The 20,957-nt window shown below is 44.7% G+C and overlaps 1 protein-coding gene across 6 annotated transcripts in view; it reads right to left on the bottom strand.

The window, feature by feature from the left end:
• Nucleotides 1-393: 393 nt before the first annotated feature.
• Nucleotides 394-20,957, bottom strand: part of arhgap23a (Rho GTPase activating protein 23a) — a 73,164-nt gene continuing 52,600 nt past the window's right edge. For 2 of the 6 annotated variants that reach the window (XM_034711719.1, XM_034711716.1), the window contains exons 7-24: nt 18,996-20,628; nt 13,488-13,643; nt 12,547-12,658; nt 12,414-12,453; nt 11,190-11,327; nt 10,794-11,102; nt 10,634-10,695; nt 10,426-10,544; nt 10,007-10,125; nt 9,756-9,908; nt 9,543-9,621; nt 9,341-9,414; nt 9,117-9,206; nt 8,917-9,042; nt 8,777-8,818; nt 6,860-6,953; nt 4,364-4,395; nt 394-4,277 (exon numbers count right to left, since the gene is read on the bottom strand). In XM_034711719.1, coding sequence (XP_034567610.1) covers nt 2,838-4,277; nt 4,364-4,395; nt 6,860-6,953; nt 8,777-8,818; nt 8,917-9,042; nt 9,117-9,206; nt 9,341-9,414; nt 9,543-9,621; nt 9,756-9,908; nt 10,007-10,125; nt 10,426-10,544; nt 10,634-10,695; nt 10,794-11,102; nt 11,190-11,327; nt 12,414-12,453; nt 12,547-12,658; nt 13,488-13,643; nt 18,996-20,628 — 4,818 coding nt within the window. In that variant the 3' untranslated portion in view covers nt 394-2,837. The remainder of the gene's footprint in view (nt 4,278-4,363; nt 4,396-6,859; nt 6,954-8,776; nt 8,819-8,916; nt 9,043-9,116; nt 9,207-9,340; nt 9,415-9,542; nt 9,622-9,755; nt 9,909-10,006; nt 10,126-10,425; nt 10,545-10,633; nt 10,696-10,793; nt 11,103-11,189; nt 11,328-12,413; nt 12,454-12,546; nt 12,659-13,487; nt 13,644-18,995; nt 20,629-20,957) is intronic. The other 4 variants (XM_034711718.1, XM_034711717.1, XM_034711720.1 and 1 more) reach the window with 4 other exon arrangements.

Below are 20,957 nucleotides of genomic sequence, written 5' to 3'. Positions count from 1 at the left end.
GGAGGGGGTCTGATGGAGATGCTCTTTATGGAGAGACTTACATCTATTGGAGGGATTTTGTAATACACTTTATAAAACTGGCTTATTCATTTCTGTTGGAGCTCATTGTATTCACATGAAGGGACTCTGATCATGTCTGCAGCTAAAGATAAATAATGAGGTTTTTAAAAAAAAAAGTTGGAATATTAAATGCTCAGCTGATTTTAATGAACTGCATTCATAATAAACTGCTCCTGAAGGTTGAAGTAGTAATTCTTTACGGTTCATGTGCAGAGGGAATCTGTGCCACAAGGCCAGGAGAGCCTGTACCCATGAGGAGCCTCTGGAGGGAGCCATTCAGCCTCTCTCTGCACTCTGCTTGTCAATACAACCTCATAAACACACACATTTGCACATTTTTAAACATAGTTCTGTTTATTTACATTTTATAACCTTGCTTTAAAGCACACAGCCATGAGGGAAATAGTTTCATGTGGACAACCTTTAAAGTCCAGTCATTTCATATTAGTTATACTCAAAATGCAAATTCCAAATGTACACAATACAATATGTTACATATTCAGACAGTATGTACAAAAAATGTGTTTTTAAAATACAACAATGAGACACAAGGTGGATCACATTTCAGATGTTTGAAGTTTTTCCTCTGATGGGAGGAAAATGTCTGACGTTAGCTGATGCAGTGTTAGGAAGGGCTCGTCAGGTGTACCATATTCACACACCGTGGATCACAGAGACGACAAACTACGCTTCTGCCCTCTTAGCAGCAGAGCTAACAGCTGTTACTGCCCGTGTTAAAGGCATAGAGAGTGCATAGACGTGTCCTTGGCTTGAAGTGTGCTTTCTTTTAGAAAAGGAATCTTTACAGCCGATAAGTTAGACCTTTGTATTTAATGTACACATCTTTGGGTCAGTGCCTTAGTTGTGACCGAAGAGGAGGAGGAGGAGGAGGGAGACCCAGAGACAACAAAAGGAAACGGAGAGACAAGACGTGACATGGCACTGCAGAACAAAAACACATTCCAGAAATCAGGCACTTGTAGAACAAATCTTGAGGTACGCCAAGACCATCATCTATTGTTATTATTATTCTGTATACATTAGTTTTGCAGTGGTTGGTTTTGGTCATGTGACAGGGTCTCTCATCACTTTGGACTCCTGCTTGTGTTCTAGTGTGATGACAAAAGGTTCCTCTGGCCAATAAGAGACAGATAAAAACAATAGATGAACATTAGCATTCTGCTGTCATTTCATTTCCTCTGAATAATGTACCGTTTCCTCAGTCAGAGAGGATTTATTAGAGCCTGACCTTATGGAAAACTCCTCGTCACGTGAACCCCGAGGTAATAAACGTGCAGACAGATTGAGCTCTCAGAGGAGATGTAGTGAGAAAACACACACATCACCAAAGACAGAGGTGAGAATGCAGCCGTTTCTGTGCATCACACATTCATTTAGCAGTCTGAAAAATCGACCGAGCTCCTTTTAATCTGTGTTTCACTTAAAAGAAGACCTCACGCAGTCTTCAGGTCAGACCTGTGGAAGTGACGCTCAATAATCCCAGACATCAATTACAAAACAAATGAGGTCAGCCATCACAGTGTGGCGCCGAGCTGCCCAATCATATCTGAAAACATGAGCAGATTACATTTCCTCTGCTGCTACATTGGAGTTTAGGATGTTGATGCTTCGTGGTTGGAAGTTTTTTTTTCAGTTTGTGGAGAGATAAAGGTTTTTCTGCACAGCGCTGAGATCAGAGAGAAAGGCCATCAACGAGGAAACAAGGAGCAGGTAACGTCACGTTTATCTCGTCTCCTTTGAACAGGTACACCAAAGAGGTGAAATCACATAAAAGTACTTTGTTTTACTTTAATATAAAATATATATATAATATATATACTGAATATAAAACAAAACAACACAAAAGAATATATTAAGGAAAAGCATTTCAAGTAACTTCTTGAAAGAAATGACCGTGCACTCGTTCGCACTTTTTGTAAACCATAAAAAAGAAACTAAAAAAAAGTAAAAACAAATATGATAACATAATATTTATATTTACACGGTTAACTTAACAAGACTTTGTACAAATGTTACAAAAGTGTTCAACACAAACACCTGCACGCTCAGACGTGCTCACAAATATTTTAGCACAAACACACATGAAATTTATAAACAGGCGAAAAGAGACAACTGTACTGCGTGTGTGTGTGTGTGTTTGTGTGTGTGTGTGTGTGTTTGTGTGTGTGTGTGTGTGTGTGGAGTATAAATGACGGCATCTGTGGTCTAATGAGGAACAGATAAGGAAGACTGATGTGGAGAATCAGCTAAGATCCTGCTTTAAATGCTTTTAAATCAAACTGTCTCGTACGTGAAGTGTGTGTCGGTGTGTTTTGGTGTGTGTCGGTGTGTGAAGTCGACGTGTTTAATGTAGAAGCACCTTCTCCTCAGAGCCAGAGTTCCTTCTCTGGTCTCCTCAGAGATTTAACCCTTTAATTTAAGTCTTTATTTCAATGAGAATTCTTGGCTGTAGAGTCGGGGGGTCTGAGGTCTGTGTGTGTCTCTTTCCTGTTTCTGTATTATTTCTATAAAAGCTCACACACACAGAAAACAAACAAACAAACAAAAGCTTTGGCAACACTGGAGCGCCCCCCCTCCCATGCAAAACGGAGCTTTAAAAGAAAAGGGTGCAGAAAGCTGCTCGTTCATTGGTACGCTGTGTTGCTCCGGGCAACCAAACCTGTTGATGCTGCTGCCGGTCTACTGACCTGCAGGAGTCAGCAGCTCAGCCCTGCCCTGCCAGACACTTGGAGTGAGACGTGGGGTCAGCATGAGGGTCACAGGTACTGGTGAAATCTGGAGGTTGGTGCCTGACGTGAAGCCGACGCGTGTTCGAGCCCGTCAGCACTCGGAGGCAGCCCTGGTGTTTTGACCTGGTTTTGGGTATTGGGGGACAGAGTGAACTCGTTTACAGTCATTGGGGGTCTCTTTTCAGACACCTCGGTCGGGGAAGCCACCACGGTGTGTCTCCGCCAGGCTCGCCTCTTCCTCCGTGTCTCGGGGGACAGCGGTTTTCGCAATCCCACGCTGCGCAGGTCGTCGGCCGAGCCCAGCAGACGAGCACGGACCTGGTCTGCCAGAGACCTGCCGCCGGGGCCGGTCGGGGTGAAGGAGGAGGCCTCGCTGGGTGGCACAGCCGGCTTGGGTCGTGTCGGGCGCAGGCTCTCCTGGCTGCTCCCTGAGGAGGGGTTGGTTCTTGAGGTTTCCCTCCTCACTCTTACTGCACCATCTGAACTAGACCCGGACCTGTCGCTCTGTACGGCAGCTCCCGGCAGATCCAGCAGGTCTAAGGATCGAGCTTTGGCCTTCTCAGACTTCAGCTTCTTCCTGGCCAGAGTGTCGCACTGGATCAGCTTGTGTGAATTAAAGGAAGGCCGTGAGTTCAGTTTGTGAGAGGTGGAGGAGGAGGAGAAGGAGGAGGATGACGGTGTGGTGGACCTCGCTCCTCCTTCGCTCCTCTCTGCAGAGTCTGGTGTGTGTGTGAGGGCTGTGGGCGGGGCCAGAAGGTTGGTTGGAGACAGAACAGGGGGTTTGTAGTGTGTGTAGAGGAAGCTGCGTGGAGCTGTGGGCGGCTGCGTGTTCACAGGTGCAGTCGGGTGTTTCTCAGGTCGTTCCTGAGTCAGGGAGCGTGAGGCGAAGCCGCTCTCGTTGTCCGTCTCGCTCACCAGCTCGCTGTGCTCATCGTCAGCATCGTCCCCTCGCCCCTCTGACCCCAGGCTCCGCCCTAGCGTGGAGAGAGTGGAGTAACCAGAGACAATGGAGCGAGCGTCCTCTGGAGATCTCCACGGAGGCCCCTTCACCTCCACCCGCACCTCCTCCTCCTCCTCCTGCAAAATGGCCGCCTGCCTTCCTCCTGCCTCCTCTTCCTCTTTACTACACGGCCGGCTGGGAATATCCACCGCCACTTCCTCCTCTATCTCCTCTTTCACTTCGCTTTCTACTACTTCCTCTTCCTCTTCCTCCTCCTCTTCTTCATCCTCATCCTCCTCTCCCTCTGCTCGAGGAGCAGTGCCCCCTTCAGGCGATTCCACCTCCTCTTCCTCCTCGGCCCCGAGATGTCCGGCTTTGATTGGCTCGTGCTCCGAGTCGTCGTCAGTGCTGCTGCCCACACGGCGAGCGTTGTGGCGCTTCCTGCGTTTGCGACCTGTGACGGCTGACATGATGGACAGAGCCAGGAAGTCTTTGGCTCCCAGGTCTTTCTTTGACCCCCATGAGCCCTGAGAGAGAAAACGAAGGTTAATGCGACTTATAGGTTATTATGGTACCTGTATGTGTAACTTTGAACCATGTGAGGAGGTGTTACCTTCGATTTAGCTGAGTCACTGTTGGTTGAGTCTGCAGGAGAAAAAAGAAGAACGTCAGCCGGGTCAAATCCATAACAGACCACAAAATCCCCAGAGCAGTCATGGTGCAGGACACAGAGGGAGCGCTCAGGAGTTCACTTTACGAAAGGACAAATCTGCAGTTTGATCGCAGAGAACTGCGACTGCAGCGTGAAGATTAGCACACCCCATGTGACATCATTCATTAGGGGCGGGGCTAACGTCGTCCTGCTTGAAGGTTTTTTCTGTAGTAAGCAGCAGCTCAGTGTCCTGTTCCTGATTATGACACTTCCTCAACATAAGTTAGAGGAACTATTCTACCTCTGTGCCCTCTGGCATTGACAGACCCCGGCACAAAGATTTACACATGAATGAATTTAATGGAGGAGAAACAATGATCAGGAAAGCGGTGGGGGAGTGTAAAGGGTAAAAAACAGCTTAGGGAAACCACAGCACACACTGATGACATCACCAAACACACGGATGACATCAGCCAGTGAAAGAAGCGTTTGAAAGAGTATGAAACCAGAAAATCACAGTCCCTCACAAACACAAACACAAACACACCAATACATGAGGAGAGCTGGTTTCGCCTTAAAATGTTTGAAGTGACCTCACTGGACTCTCATGTTTGACCTTCTTGGTGTTAGTCAGTCAGCTCAGGTTGTAATAGTTTGAAGGGTTTGTTGCAGCAGCAGCACATTATATTTGGTGTCTATGCTTTGGGCTCATTAGACTTATTCTACATGCAGAAATCTGAGGAGTGGTGACGTAGTATCCTACACACACTCGCTGGAGCCCACAGGTGGATGCTGGGGAGGCGGTGAGGCTGAAAGCGCAGAGCTGATGCAGGGCAGCGAGTCAATACAGCGGAGAGAGACACTTGAAATCTAGCGGCTTAGACTGACTGCCAAATTTGCCGGATACCTTTGTCAGGTGATTGTGAGAACCAATCAATCAATCAATCAATCAAGTGTGAAGACTGTGCAAACTGAGTCGCCTGCTGGAACTAGCTTGCAACCATCACTCCATCCTGCATGCCACATCATTAAAGCTCCAGTAGTTTGGGTGATACACGAGTGTTGTTGTTGTTGATCTTTCACAGAGGAGACGCAGCCTTTCAGAGTAAAATATCTAAATAAAACACTTGAACTAATCAGGGTGAGGTGGACTGGAGAAGAGAGACTCATATTTAATCAGATATAAAAAGATGTGAGGTGATTGAACTGAAAGACCGATTTAAAGTAAAAGCTTCAGATGTGACCTACATCCTGAAAAAACAGGACTCCTTTATTCCTCCTTCATACTTAGAAGTGATGTTTTGTTTGATTTTATGTTGTCTCTGTGTTTACTGTGTTGTTACAGAACTTAAGATACACTGATAAAAGATTTTAGTTGCAGCTGTTGATACGTCTAGACGTCAGTTTCTGTTGTGACAGTTTTAAAGTTTGTATATTTAGAGAAGAAACAGAGACAATGCCGCCTAGTGTCCCTTTGAGCTCAGAGAAAGTGTGTGTATGTTTGAGCGTGTGTGTGTCTCTGATGATCAGACTGGACTGACCGAAGCTGCCTGCAGGATGTGAGGGGGGGGAGTCATCTCTGAGCACAGATTACACTCAAGTAATGTAGTTTAAGCTTGAGTGTCCGATAGAGCAGCTTTACCAGACATCCACTCATTCATCCATTCATTAGTTCGGACGGGAGGGGGGGCGGGCGCTAAAGTGACTCTCTGTTTTAGAGACTCGGTCTGAGACGCTGACTGTCATGACGGGAATGAAGACCATGAGGACAAAAACCATCACCGACACTAACAGTCTTCCTCCGTCACCCTCCCACACACATTATTTCACTTTCACAACACGAAGCACTGACTCGGTTACACACACACACACACACACACACACACACACACACACACACACACACACACACACACACACACATATTGCCAGGGGAGTTCCCATCCTACCGCAGTGGCTGCTCCACAGGCTCAGCTGAGAGAAGGAAATGCAGAAAAACGTACAGAGAAAGTGAAAGATGAGCAAACATAGAGGAAAAAAAGAAGTCAGCAGAGAGGAGAGAAGTAAAGGCACGCAGTCAAACACAGAGACACTCAAAGTGCTGACCCATGAAACTCTACTGTTCTTATGCTGCGTTCATGTTCTGCTGGAAAGTAGGAAATTCTGGCTACAAACTGGAACATGACAACAATTGTCGGTCAGTGCCTGAATTAACTTTCATTAACATTTCTATTATATATAAAGATTTGTTTTCATAGGAGCATTAAAGTTTCTGTTTCTCCTCTCAGTTCACTGGAGCACACTGAACCCCACTATGACACACTAACAGGGAACTTCCCACCTCCAGTGCCAAACAGGAAGCAGCGTTCTGTTTGAGCAGCTGATTACAGCCACTGATATGCTTAAAGTCGTTTTTTATTACAGCTAGCTCTGATTGGCTGATAGCAGCGTTCTCACCTGAGGCCTCCCCGAGCAGAGCTGTCCTGCCGATGTTGGAGAGAAGGTGGTCGATGTTGGGGGCAGGCTGGACGTCCTCTGTGTCCACCGGTGTCTGAACGGAGGGAAGACAAAATATGAGTTATTCAAACAACATTCCTGCACGGACTCTTAGAGTGTGTAAAGAACGGACGTCTGGAGCTGACACAGAAGTGAGCTTTCCACATGTATGACTCTTGAGTAAACATGTTTGCTCTTTATCACAGAGAGAAGTGCCAGATATACACTACTAGTCAAAAGTTTGGAAACACCTTCTCATTCAAGGGTTTGTATTTATTTTAATTATTTGAAACCTTGTACATTAATAACAAAGTCAACAAGAGATTTTTATAGGTTGTGGATTTCCAAAGTTTGATCCAAAAGGTAAAACAACAAGTGAATAAAATAAGTAAATATTGAGATATCTATTTTATGCTGTTTACAAGTTTTTAACTCAGTATCTCATAAGGCTGAAGCTAATTTAACCTCTTTTCATATTATTGGAGAGTTTAATCAACACCTGCACAACACAGTTTGAAAGTTAGTGGTCATGTAACAGTAGTTGATTTAAAAGTAAATTTTTCCTCCAAAGTTAAGTGGAGTAGAAGATATACACTACCAGTCAAAAGTTAGGAAACACCTTCTCATTCAAGGGTTATCATTTGAAACACTGTACATTAATACTGAAGACATCCAAACTATGAAAGAACATATATGGAATTATTTAATTCACAAAGAAAGCAGAATATGTTTTATATTTTAGATTCTGTAAAGTAGCCCCCTTTTTCCTTCATGACAGCTTTGCACACTCTTGGTATTCTCTCAGTCTGCTTCATGAAGTGGTCTCCTGGAATGGTTTCTAATGAACATGAGCCTTGTCAAGAGTTCATTTTTAGAATGACTTTCCTTCTTAATGTGTTTGAAACCATCAGTTGTGTTGTTCAGAGGTAGGGTTAGTACACAATGGATAGCCCTATTTGACCTCTATTGTAATCCATATTATAGCAAAACCAGATTATTTCATAGTTTTGATGTCTTCAGTATTAAACTACAATGTTGAAAATAATTAAAATAAATAAAAACCATTGAATGAGAAGGTGTGTCCAAACTTTTGACTGGTAGTGTATGCTTAAGTCAATACATTCATATCATCTTACAAACAGCAAAAGAAAATCCTGTTTTTGTTAATCTAAAAAATAAAGAGGGCAAATCTGTGACTGACTGTAAAGAGCTTTTAGCACTTCACTGATACAGAGTACCCAGACGGCTCAGATCCCAAATTCTGATTTATTTTGTTGAACACTTCACAATGTGCATAATTTGAGTCGATCACGAAGGGTTTCTGGTTTTGCTCATTTTGTTTCACAATAAAAAAACAACCAAACAAACAGATAATGAAACTTTATTGTTCAACTGTGGCTGCAATCAGAGCGGCGTCAGCACTTTTTGGGTTTGCGAAACTATTAGAATGCATGATTGGTTTTTAAGACTGCTGATCGTAATGTTTCTGAAAAACCGGAGGAGCTGGTTTCAGCTTACATCTGAAGATTTACAGCTTTTCTTTGTCGTTAGTGAAGAGAAAGAGAAAGGGGAATCTTTTCCTGGAAATCCTGATTAAAGCTTCTTAACTTCTTTGGAACATTTCATAACAGAGAAAATAATCATTTGTTTCTTGCACCACTAGAATCCATAAAATGACTCTTTGCTCCTATCAGAGCTGTGGAGCTTCCCATCAGTGTTTCTAAATATCAGTTATTATTTTGTGTTAGAAAATCTGTTCACAACATGCACATCTCCAGCCTTTTACAGAGTAGCTGTAAATCCTCAGGTGATGCCTCTTGTACTAAAAGGTGTGTAAGTCTGATCCACATGCTATAAAACAAAAACATGGAGACTGACCTTTTCATCCTTGTCCTGCTCTTCTGTGAAAAACCAGATGCACTAAAAGAACCAAGACACATTGAAATATTTAGCTTTTAAAGGATGCTTCATAATTTGTGTCTGTGTGTGTGAGTGTGTGTGTGTGTGTCATCTCTCACATGCTGTATGAGCGTCTCTACGATCTTGTAGCGGTCGGGCATGTGTGTGACCATGTCTTTCATGTTGTCCTCAGACGTCCTGACCAGAGTGGGTCCGAACACCAGAGCCAGGTTACGAGGCTCCATCTGCAGACACAAAGGACGTGAATACCACAAAGTAACACGTGATCACATTTAGAGACTTTTATTTAATCACACACCTTGTTTTTATCTGAGTTGTCAGCAACAGTCTTTAGGTGATGGACCAGGAAACTAAGAGTGTGATAGTAATAATCCGGGAGGTCACGAATCTGCAGAGTAGAAGCAAAAATTATAAACCTGTCCGACCTGCTTACTGCTGCTACTATGACATACACACAAATACACAAATACACACACAAGCCAGGTTAGTGAGTCATTTCTGACTCTTGATTCAAACACTCACAAGTTTCTTTATGGTCTTCAGTCTGTCGGATGCGTTCTCCATGCGATTGGCGTCGATGAAGTCGTTGTATTTGTCTGCAGAAGAATCAGAAACATTCAAATAAGTGTTTAGTGTGTTTTGGTTTAACATGACAGTTTGTGTGTGTGTGAGGCAGAGCTGTCGGTGTGACTGTGATAGCTTGTTGTGACACGTTTGGACTCACCGTTGGTGAAAAGCGGCTCTGGAAGTTTTCTGAAGAAAGATTTGAGTAAACTGCTGACGACATTCAGGTCCTGCCACTTCTGTTGACAGAGAAACAAAGAGAGGAGTAAAATTAAAGGAATGTCCACGTTTAAATCTCATCATTCATTCAGGGGTTCAATGATTTAAGGAAGTTATATCAGGTGCTCAGGTTCAGAATGAGAGTATCCCCAACCTCCTCCGCGGGGTTTATCTCGACGCCCTTGTTGAGCTGATCCTGCAGCTGGGACACCATGGCGTTGTTCCCGGGGACTCTGTAGATCCCAGTATACTCCAAACCCATGTCCTCCACCAGACCGCAGCAGATCTCCACGATTAGAGGGATGAACTGAGACACACACAGACAGAGTGTGAGCGTTAGAACCCCATCAGTGTAAAATCTGTTTCATTACATTCAGCTGGAACACAGAGGATGATGAGCGGCACCTTGTTATTGACACCAGGCTGACAATCCTCCAGACGCACACCGAAAGCTTTGGGTCCAGACTTCTTTGTCTTCTTCATGATGTTGATTCCCCACGGAGACTTCGGAGGGCCGCTCTCATCTGAGGACACGATGGACAAAGACTTAAATTACTTCAAGAACTTACTGAAACCGAGCAGTGAGTGCAGTGAGTCCCTCCAAGAACCAGAATTATTTCAAAATATGATAATAATTTAATATTTTTATCACTGCCTTTGATTCTATTATAATTTTTTATTAACAAGTAAGAGGCGAAAAAATACTGAATTCAAGTAAAGACACTTCTGTGTGTCTTATAATTTAATCAACAACATCAGCTCAGTCTCCAGTTCTGGAGATCTGAAGTATTATTTAATGTCTGTATTCCCTCCATGAATCTGACCTTTGCCGTCTGATTTTGGGGATCGTGGCGCTCCAACTGGGTTATCTGTCTTGGCGAGCAGGAATGGGGGTTTCATGCGAGGCAGCCTGGGCGAGGAGTCTGGTTTACTGCCTGTCGGACTGCAGGGGGAGACAAAGAGATGGATTTAATAAAAGCAGTGAGTGAAGACCAGCAGCAGCAGCAGCATATTTATCATCCTGGGACTCACCTCTGTTTCCTGTAATCATTCAGCTTCTTACTGATGAGCGCCTGTCTGGAGAACCCGAGCTCCTGCAACACACACACACAATCAGTCAGGGCTTGTTTCTGATACCATCTGCACATATCAGTCACTGATAAGACTGTCAGGTCAATCCGTGTCCTCTCACCTCACTGTCTGTCTTGCTGTTCTCCCTGATGAACTTGATCCAGTCCAGCATGTCCTCGCGGTCCTCCGCCTGCAGCAGGTACTCACAGAAGTCCTGCGTGGTCAGCCGCAGCGCATGCTTTCGTTTGGTTTCACTGTATGCGATATCCACCAGGCAGCCTCGGATGCTGATTGGCTGGTCGTCATCTGCCCCGCCTCCGATTGTGGCCCCTCGAAGCACGGCCTCTCTCTTGTCTTTGTAGAGGAACAGCGAATGGGAGCGGAGAACTGAAAAGACTCGCTTCCACGGACGCATGCCGCTGCCCACCTTCTGTAGAGGACAGAAGTAAAATGATGTGAGTCTTTGGTGGGAACATTTCTGCTTTAATCTTGATTCTAATTCAGTCCTAGCGCTCACCTTGCCCTTCTCTGTGAGGATCTGTTTGTAGTGCAGCCATCCTTCTCGCCGTACGTCGCTGTACGTGATGTTTCCAAGCTCTGAGGTGGAGTGGCGTTTGGATCTGACCTCTTCTGCTGTGCCGAGGTTGTCTAGAGACTGAAACACAGAGTGAAATGTTTAGATTAGATGATGTTAAAGCAAGAATCAGATCAACCTTTTCACTTTTACTTCAATCAATCAATCAGACTTTATTTATAAAGTGCTTTTCATACAATGCCATTGCAACACAAGTGCTGTACATGAAAACAACTAAAAATAGAATAAATTAAGAAAAACATATAAAAAAAGACCCCCCCATCCTAAGCCCCGACCGCCAAACCCAGGTTAAGAACACAATATATGAAACAATAATAATCATAACAATAAAAATAAAATACATAAATAAAATAAGAATAAATAGAAGTTGCTGAATGAAATGAGGAAACACTCTCATGATATTTTGATGAGGAAACACTGGAGGTAAAATAAGATGTTAAAACTCAAGACAGGAGATTAAACTCATAATAAATAACATAATAAATAAGATGCTATACTTAAAAATTTAAATAAGTAAAATAGAAAAAAAGTGACTAAAATTTGAACTTGAAAATAAATAAATAAATGTTATAAGAATGAATGAAACTCAGTTAAAAGCAAGACTAAAAAGATATACAAATATTTATTATCTGTGCACTTACTTCAGGACAGTGTATGCTATCTATCTAGCAACTTGGTGAGATATATGCTCATGCAGAAATGTCCAAATAAAGCCAATTAAAGTCCTGTGTAAACCAGCAGTGCACCTGATATGAAACATACAAGAGGAATACATTTGTCCTCTACCTTTGTGTCGTGAAGAGGAGAAGTGAAGGCAAACTGAAAGTGATTTCATCTTGTAACTGTTCTACTTCACAGCCACAGTCTCAACCTCAGAAAGCTTCTCAGTAGGATTTATGAAATATTACCCAGCCACTTTAACAAACCACTAATGATGTGTGTTTTACAAAGTCTTCCAATTATTCATTTATGCTCTAATGTATTATGAAAACACCAGCTTGTTGTGTTAAAGTCAGGGTAGTTTTGTTGAGCTGCAGGAAGTCTTTCTCTGTTTCAAGTTTGTTTTCTCGGCTTTAAAGGACATCATTTATAAAAACAAGGATCAGAAGATGAAGAGTTTGAGTTTTATAAAGATGAAGAACTCACCCCGTCTGTAAAGAAACTCTTCACTCTCTTTGGAAGCCTCCTGTGAAGCACAAAAACATCATCCAGCGTCAGTGTTTCATCAGACTGTGTGCACATGTACTCAATCGATGCCATTTCTCTCAGTTTGACTCACGAGAAGACTCGTCCCTCCTCTCTGAACGAGTTGAGTCCTTCGTCACATGACTTGGAGCGCTCTGTGGTGATGGCTAGAAGATAGGAGGAACGGCGACTGGATTTAATACTGCCTGCTCGATGAGGATGAGTGATCAGAGAGAGAGAGAGAGAGAGAGAGAGAGAGAGAGAGAGAGAGAGAGAAACACAGAGACAGACAGAAAGAAAGACAGAGTGTTGATGTAATGCCAATCACCAGCATGGATGGTGTTGGATTATCAGAGGGGACAGTGAGGGAGGTGGTGGAGGAGGAGGTCGAGATGAGCATGGATGGGCTGTGGGGATGTGAGCTTGAACGGTGGGTTAGAGGAAAATATCACTTTTCTCACCCCTGGCATGCAGGTGGAGCCTCTGTGAACACGAGCACTCATGCATTTTAACCTTTTACTCAAGAAAAGTATCATGCAAGTCTGAGTTTGTCAAATCTAATATTCAAAAATGCTTCAAATTATTGGCAGCAAACAAGAAATCTACAAAAGCACTGCTATGATTTCATCTTTGCAAGGTTTTTGTTTATTTTTGAGCCCTAAAAGTCTTGTTTGAAGGACACTTGATCGTCCTAATCACCGAAAAACAATATCGGCTGCACTAGAGTCATGTAAAGATATTCCCATCTTCTAGAGAATCCCTTAAATATGCTCAGGATGAAAAGCAAGGATTACATTTTAAGACTTTTCTTCCTAGGTCTAGGAAGTAGGACTCAAAAATAAGTAAACAATACTTGATAAGATTGAAATCATAGCAGTGAGTACAAACACCAAACCAGGACAGTTTTAAATGTCATGCATGCTTCTTTAACCCTGAAAAGAAAAAACTTGCAGGTAAACACCGTACATGAGATACTTTTCCGCTGCATGCAGAGGGGAGCGAGGGAGGGGAGGAGGACAGGAAGGGGGCACTCACTGCAGTCGTGTGAGAAGAGCCTAGTGAGGGGGAAGGAGAAAGTAGGGGAGGCGGGGCTGGTGACCACGGCGGGGGCCGAACTCATGCCGCTGGACACCACGGAAGACGCCGGCACGTGGCGGGCGCGCAAATCAGCACCGGGGCTGGTCGGCTCATCTGTTGGAGGGAGGGAGGGAGGGAAGGAAGGAAGGAGGGAGGAGAAGCAGGAGGGATAGAGTTAGGTGTTAGAGAAAAAAAAGGTGAGATGAGAGAAAAAGAAGGAGAATGGAAGGGGTTAGATCAGGAGGTCAGGAGGAAGAGGAGAGGTTTTAAAGGAAGAGGGAGCGGGGGTTACCAAACAAGTCTTAAAGCTTTAAGTCATCTTTAAGTTCATTGTTTCAGCAAATAGTCACAAATCCAACATCAGGCTTTTTCTACAGTGGAGTAAGAAGTTTCAGACTCATTCTCAAATCCACAACAAGAGAGAGAAAGGATGGAAAATGAAGGAAAGACAGAAATGTGCACAAAACAATCAAGTAGTCGGCATACTGCGGTACCTGTGTCTCCTGCTGCCATAAGAAGAGCTTTAAGAGCCTAAAGAGGGCGTCTGATACACAGATATACTGAACACAGGTTTCAGTTCTTTATGAAATCCAGAGCGGCATCCGGTCTTGAAAGTTAGATGTTAAACAGACAGAAAGAACACTTTGGATACATGACTGTAGATACTTAATGTTACTTTAAGTTCTATGATTGATGCTTCATATAGAGTAAAGACACAGAGGATACTTTATAAACAACGCAGGCACAAAGTCTTGGATAGTTTCAGCTGATGCAATGAGATATGAAACTGTCACACACACATACACACACTCTCAGGTACACACTTCCTGACTGACAGAGGATTAGAAAGCGGCCTGATATTTGCATAAAGTGGGGAGAAGCTGGATTTGCTGCTGACATTTGAAACTGTCAGGACAGAGCTGCTGTGAGGTTTCAGTGTGTTCTCTGTGGAGCCACCAGGGGGCAGCACAGCCTCACACAGACCAACACAGAGTCTGAAATTCACCCATTCATTCCATCTTACTCCTGATTAGATTTATTTGTTCTAACTCTGTCCCTCCTTCATCTTTCACAATCATCCTCTTTTTTTTTTCTCTCTCTCTCTGGGTCTCTCCCATCCACCTCTCTGTCTGCTCTATTCTTCCCTCCTGTGTACACGAGGGTCCAGACTTAAGGCGGAAAACATTTCCAATCTGGGCTGAGGAATCTGCCTGTTTACAGCGCTGCCCAGAAATAGCCGGGCTGTGGGTTTAACAAAGGCCGTCATTAACGGGCAGCCAGAGAGACGGAGACGGAGACGGACCAGCAGAGGGGAGCAACATACTGCAGCAGGCTCGGTGACAACTCCTGCAGAAAACACAGAGCTCAGGACACGAATAGAGAGGTGGAGGAAGAGAGGAAGGAGAGTGAGAGTGGAAATAAAACAAGTTTTGATTCAAGATAAAAATGGAAGAATATTGTGATTTTGAAGGCTTCAGATAAACTCAATAAAGGCTTTCACTGTGAATTCTACTGCCTCTTGAATAACATATAATTAAGGATACATATTTACCAATCAGTCTGAGTCATTATATTATGTAATTAATGGAAAGTTATGCTTTTGAGAGAGAGATTTAAGCCTCAAACTGATGACGGTGTGCTGTGCTTATAGAAATATAGGACTGCTTTTCTGTAAATCTTAATTTATATCAAAATAAAACACCTAAAACTTTAAAAATACCTGAATATAAACAGAAAATAGCCCTGAGACTTCATGTTTGCAATCAGTAGATTAGACAGGCTGTAACTAGAGATAGATCTCTTAATCAGTGGATTGATTAATCTGGTCAATTAATGGAATTTTGAAATAATCGTCCTGTGCTCATGAGGCTGATGTCACCATAGCCTTTTCTGAACGATAACAGGTTTTACCATCTTGAATGACAGCACAGAAACCTCTGACATAAAGATCAGTCGTGTTCTGAAATCTAAAGCAGAACCCAATGTTTATTTCTTTATAATGAATGAATTAAAATCCGTCTAAAACATGTCGCCGACTGAGATAAGCAGACGAAGGCAGCTTCTGTTCCTCGGCCGTTCTCGTTGATCAGCTCTAGAAATGTTCAATGCCTGGATGTCATTAAACAAAGAGAAGAAACTAAGAATCCAAACAAGAGGAAAAGAGGAAAGAAGAATTATCAAGAGACCAAGAATAAAAGAGGGACAGGGTCAGAGGAGAGAGGTCTGTTGGAGGCAGACACTAGAACAGAAGGTCTTGGTCCCAGTCTGTGCACTTCTGTCCAGGGTCCAGCTAGTAAAGATAGTCATAGACTGAACCCCCCACACACCCACACAGACACACAAACCCCTTCATCATCCAGAGAGGCACAATAGCAGCATTGATGTCGGGAAGGAGAAGATTGTATGGGCCCCTACTGTTCCCCACAAGCACCGCCACAAAAACCTCCTGGTAATTTACAGCTTAGATCCATGTCGAAAGACTCTGAGTGTGTACGGAGCAAAACTCTGCATCTGTGGACTCCCTAATCCCTGTTTTAAACACACTGAGCATGCAGTAAAAACACAATCACTTCTTAATGCTTGAACAACAGTCGGGGAATCTGTTTTTATCTCTGCACAAGGCTTCATAAAAAAGATTTCTTCATAGGGACGGTGTTCTGCAGACGAGAACAAAAACAGCTGGAAGTTCCTGAACAGGCCCAGATCATATCAGCATCTCTGCACGAGAGATAAAGAAAGAAAGGAGAGGAGAGAAGCTGGTTCTTGTCTAAGGGGAGAAACTAGCCTAGTTTCAGTTCATGCCCATTAAACGTGTCCCAGCCTGCAGCCCTGATCGCCTGTTTTCTGAAGGTACGAGGAAGGAATGTGCTGTGACACAGAGGGAGAGAGATGCCTCCTGCTCTGCTGATCCGCTGGATTTTCTCCCTTTAAATGACTTTCTCTGGCTGAGCGTGGCTTGGCTCAAATATCCACAGCCATCCCATGTTGGGTCAAAGCTCCACAGTCAGCTGATTTGAATCTATTTGCCATTAGGGTAAGCAGAGGCTGTTTTCTCCAGGAAGCGACTGGGTGGTGGAGGACAGGCCTCGCCTGACAGCCTGACTTAGTTTGCGTATGGTTTGACTTAATGGCGGGCGCACATGTCAGGCGATACAAGCAAATATGAAGCCTGCAGAGCCCCTTCTCTTTGAGGCTTTCAGAGCGGGGAACAAGTCGAGGCAAGACCACAGTCACCTCCCTCTGACAGCAACATATAGAACTGTACAGTTCATATTCATGTAAATAACATCCAATGGACACTGAACAGCAGATCCTTCAAACTCTGCAACCATCACAGACCATTATTTTCAATTCATAGATTCATATTACAGAATCTGTGAAACTGGCAGGACTTCACTTTGTAATGTTCTCCTAAACGACAGGTTTCATTTCACTGATGAACTTTACAGAGCAGCTGTGGCTCAGGAGGTCCAGCGGTTAATCCACCTTTCTGCAGATTGACAGCTTGATCATGGACACCTTTAGTTCTTTTATTAAAGTGTCCTTCGGCAAATAACTAAAAACCCCAAATTGCTCCCAAAGCTTTGCCTTTGGCTCCCGGTGTGTGAAGTAAATGGAATGTGTTAAATGTGCTTTAAGTTGTCGGCGGACTAGAAAGGAGTGATATAAGTGCAGCTCATTTAATCCAGTTTCTTTCACTTTCAATGTAATCTTAAAAAGTGTTCATGAAAGGAGGAGAAAGTCTTTAGTGTCTTAACGTCTTTTCTCTGGATAAATTTTGCAGGTAAAATTACACAATTTTCAAAGAGTTAAAACTGTGATGAGGCAGAAAGCTTTTCTATCATTAGTTTAATTGTCAAAGTTAAAGATGAAACGAGGTTTTACTCGTAGTAGAGTAATATACACCAGAAGATCAGAATACAGGTGTAAATATGAAGACTTGTTTAGTGTGAATGCATTCAAGTCTTTCATATTAAATTACAAATAAATAAAGGAGAAGGATTAAATATTGTCCCTGTCAGGTAGAAACCTTGTATCTCCAAAGCCACTACTTTCCAGAATGTAAAAAAAATAAAACTATATTTTCTTAAGTCTACTGAAAGACATAAAGGAAGATCAATAGAACTGATTATTAAAAATATATCAAAATAAAGAAATACATGTGAAGTATTGAGGTTTCTTCCTGACAGCAATGATATGTTACACTTCTTCCTCCTCCTTTTCGCACATGTAACATGAAATGTTTCAGTGCTTGCTGATGGAACTTGTTGACATTTCTTTCTTGTTGTTTACTTTTTTTAACTAATGCTGGATTTTCTATGTGCATGTTGAAATATGCAAAACGGTGGTACAGTGGCTACTTCACTGCAAAAAGGCTACTCGTTCGAACCCTCACCTCTCTGTGTGGAGTTTGCATGTTCTCCCTGTGCATGCGTCTCTTCAGGTACTAAAGCTTCCTCCTAAAGTCTAAAGACATGCTTGTTAACTTGCTTGGTCACTCTAAACTGATGTAGGTGTGAGTGTGTGTGTGAATGGTTATCACTACATGATAGCACTGTGTTTCAATCAATCAATCAATCAAAGGCTGCACATCCTCAGCAATGCATGCTGCTCTGTCAGGCTGAACTCAATACAGTGTTTTATGATTGCGTCAACATTCCAGTATTAAGCTGTCTCTATTTTAGCATATTAACATGCTAACATTTAATAATGAGCTGATGGGTAAAGTTCCTTCTCTGTGTTTGTTTTGGCCATGGTGAAGTTCGGCTAACCTGCAGTGTTGACTCACTGAATGGGCTTCAGAAACCATCAGCGGATTGTAATTCTTTTTCCACTTGAGTCAACAAGTGTTCACATAAAATGTGAATCCTTGTCATGTTGGTGAAAGCAAAAGCAAGACTGCTAACATGGTAAACAAACCACTGAGGTGGTCCCAATAACTTATGACAGGTCACCCCGCCAGAGGAGTTATGGGGGATTGCAGCACTTGCCTGCTTACTCACAAATAAGCACAAACACACCCCCTCAGGATGCAGAGACCTCATTTCCTTAGAGACTGAAGCAGGCAGCAGGATTAGTAAATTCTCATCAGATATGATTCAATTAAACTGAGGGAAGTACCAGTGTTACCCAATGCAAACACAGATTCACTCACACACATGTACACACACACATGGAGGATTTCAATGAGAGAATGGAAACTGCATTTCAGAGCAGCCTGGAGCCTGAATGTACGGGCAAGAAGGAAATTAAGAGACACACACGCTCTACAAAACTCATAATCTTGTCTGAGTGATAGCTTTACATTTCCTCTCAGTGAAGCTTCCACTCACATTCAATAAACATGGATGTGGATTATGTTTTGGAATAACAGCGATTAAATCTAGAGGTCAGTTTGGGGTTTTGTCAGCGGATTAAAGAGCAGGAGATGGGACACACGACGGAGCTCAAACATTCCTCACTCACCTATGAAGGGGATGGAGGCCAGAGAGTCGTCCTCGATGGGGAGGGGGGCCAGGTTGCCATTTGGTTTGCGTGGAGCTACATCTCTTGATGACTCAGGGGTGGGACCCGAGTCGTCAAGGTCAGGAGAAAACAAAGAAGGTTCCAGTCCATCCATGGGCAGCACATAGTGGTGATGCCGCATGCCGTGGGCGTTCCTCCGCCCAGTGGGAGGTTTCTGTCTCAGCACCACTTCCTGTGTCTGTGCCGCCGCTGCCATCTCCGCCGGCCCCTCCACTGCCCCTCGTTCCCTCTCATGGTTTGTCGGCCTATAAGCTCTGTCCTGGGATTCTGGAGAGGCGGAGGCGAGCGGGGAGGCGGTAGAGGCGGTGACGGGTGCTGCAGTGCCCTCAGGAGGACTCTTAGGAGTTGGGTTCCAGTTCAAATGTGGACCAGAGTATGAAGGGTCCCTGAAAGAGTGGGCCTGCTGCATGATGCGACCTGTCTTTCTATAAAAAGATGGGCTGTAGCTGCGGTAACCCACCGGCTGGTCGTCCATGCTGTGTCCATGGGGGAGCCGCCTGCTCTGAGAGGCGGCCTGTTGGGTCTGAGTCTGGGAGTGGGTCTGGGTGTGAGTCTGAGGGTGGTGTTTAGAATGTGTCTGACGGGACACGGGAGCAGCTTGTGCTGCACCGTAGTGGTTCCCCTGCTTGTTGTAAGCATCAGTCCTAGGAGGAGGCTGAGGAGCCTGCTGCCATGACGGCCTCTCAAACCGAGGCGAGACCAGTCCAGCTGTTGCTCGATCCAGCATCTCTAACGAGCGTCCGTGACGATCGTACAGGGCCAGCAGGTTTTCAGAGCGTGTTCGTGTATAGTTTGTGGATTGGTGGCCCCTACCCGGGCCTGCCTCCCAGTCTGCGTAAGACCAGTAGGGCTCTCCATGGGGTCCGGGTCCTGATTGCTGCAGTAACATCAGAGTGTCCTGGGAAGCGCTGTGTGGCCAGCCACCAGACCGCTGCTGCTGCTTCCTGGACTCACTGAGCCGGTCCTGTGAGTAGCTGCGGTGTCGAGTCTGCATGCTGCGTCCTGAGCGCTCAGGCAGCTGGCTGTAGTACCAGTCTGACAGCGCCTGCTGGCAGCGCTCAGTGCGGCCATGGCTTAGCTGGGGCAAGGGGGGGCTGGTCCAGGCCGAGCTGGACTTGCGTGGTTGAGCTTGTGAGGAGCCACCAGAGTGGTGGTTGGGGTAGTGGACCTGAAGGGGGCTGGACAAGGGGCCTCCTGATGAGGAAGAAGAAGAGTAGGAGCGCCCCCTGGTCTGGCCCTGAGGCTGCTGGCTGGTCATACCGTACTGGATCTCCTCTGTGCGGTGGGCCGGGCTGCTGTGACCCACGCCGCCTGGCTCTCCTGCTCGACCCTCTTGCCAACTGGCGGGGCTGCCCACTGCAGAGTGGTTGTCCAAAGGTGAGGAAGGGCTTGATGAACCTGGCCAGCGACTCCAGTTGTCCAGCTGGTTCTGGCCCATGGGAGCCGACAGAGGGGCTCCTGCAGGGGATGTGGTTTTGGTGCGTGGGTAACAGAGGGCAGGCGGAGGTGGGAGGTTCTCAGCTCCCCCTGAGAAGGGTTCGTTGCCTGTCAGGTAGGCATCCTGGGAGTACGCCTGGGGGAGGGACGGAGCACAGAGGAGCAGTTAGATAAGAAATACCAGGAGGAGAAGCTAGAGAAGGTGAGTGTGTGCGACAGCAATGATTGTAAATCAATTGTTTTTACGCTCTCACTGTAAACAAGTCTGACAACAACATAAACCAAAACAACAACTCTTAAAGACACCTCATGCCGCCGTATCTTACACAACAAGCCTTAAAGTGGGAGGGTCTCTCAGCTCCTGCCACAGTTTGTCCCCAGGGCCTCAGCTCTCCACACAAACACATGCTAGCTAGCAAACTGCTCAAAATGCCTGCAGCTAAAAACTCAACACTCACCCAACTG

Source organism: Notolabrus celidotus, chromosome 20, assembly GCF_009762535.1.
Source record: "Notolabrus celidotus isolate fNotCel1 chromosome 20, fNotCel1.pri, whole genome shotgun sequence".
NCBI lineage: Eukaryota > Metazoa > Chordata > Actinopteri > Labriformes > Labridae > Notolabrus > Notolabrus celidotus.
Note: the sequence above shows the minus strand (reverse complement) of the source record. Positions and strands in the feature narration are given on the sequence as shown.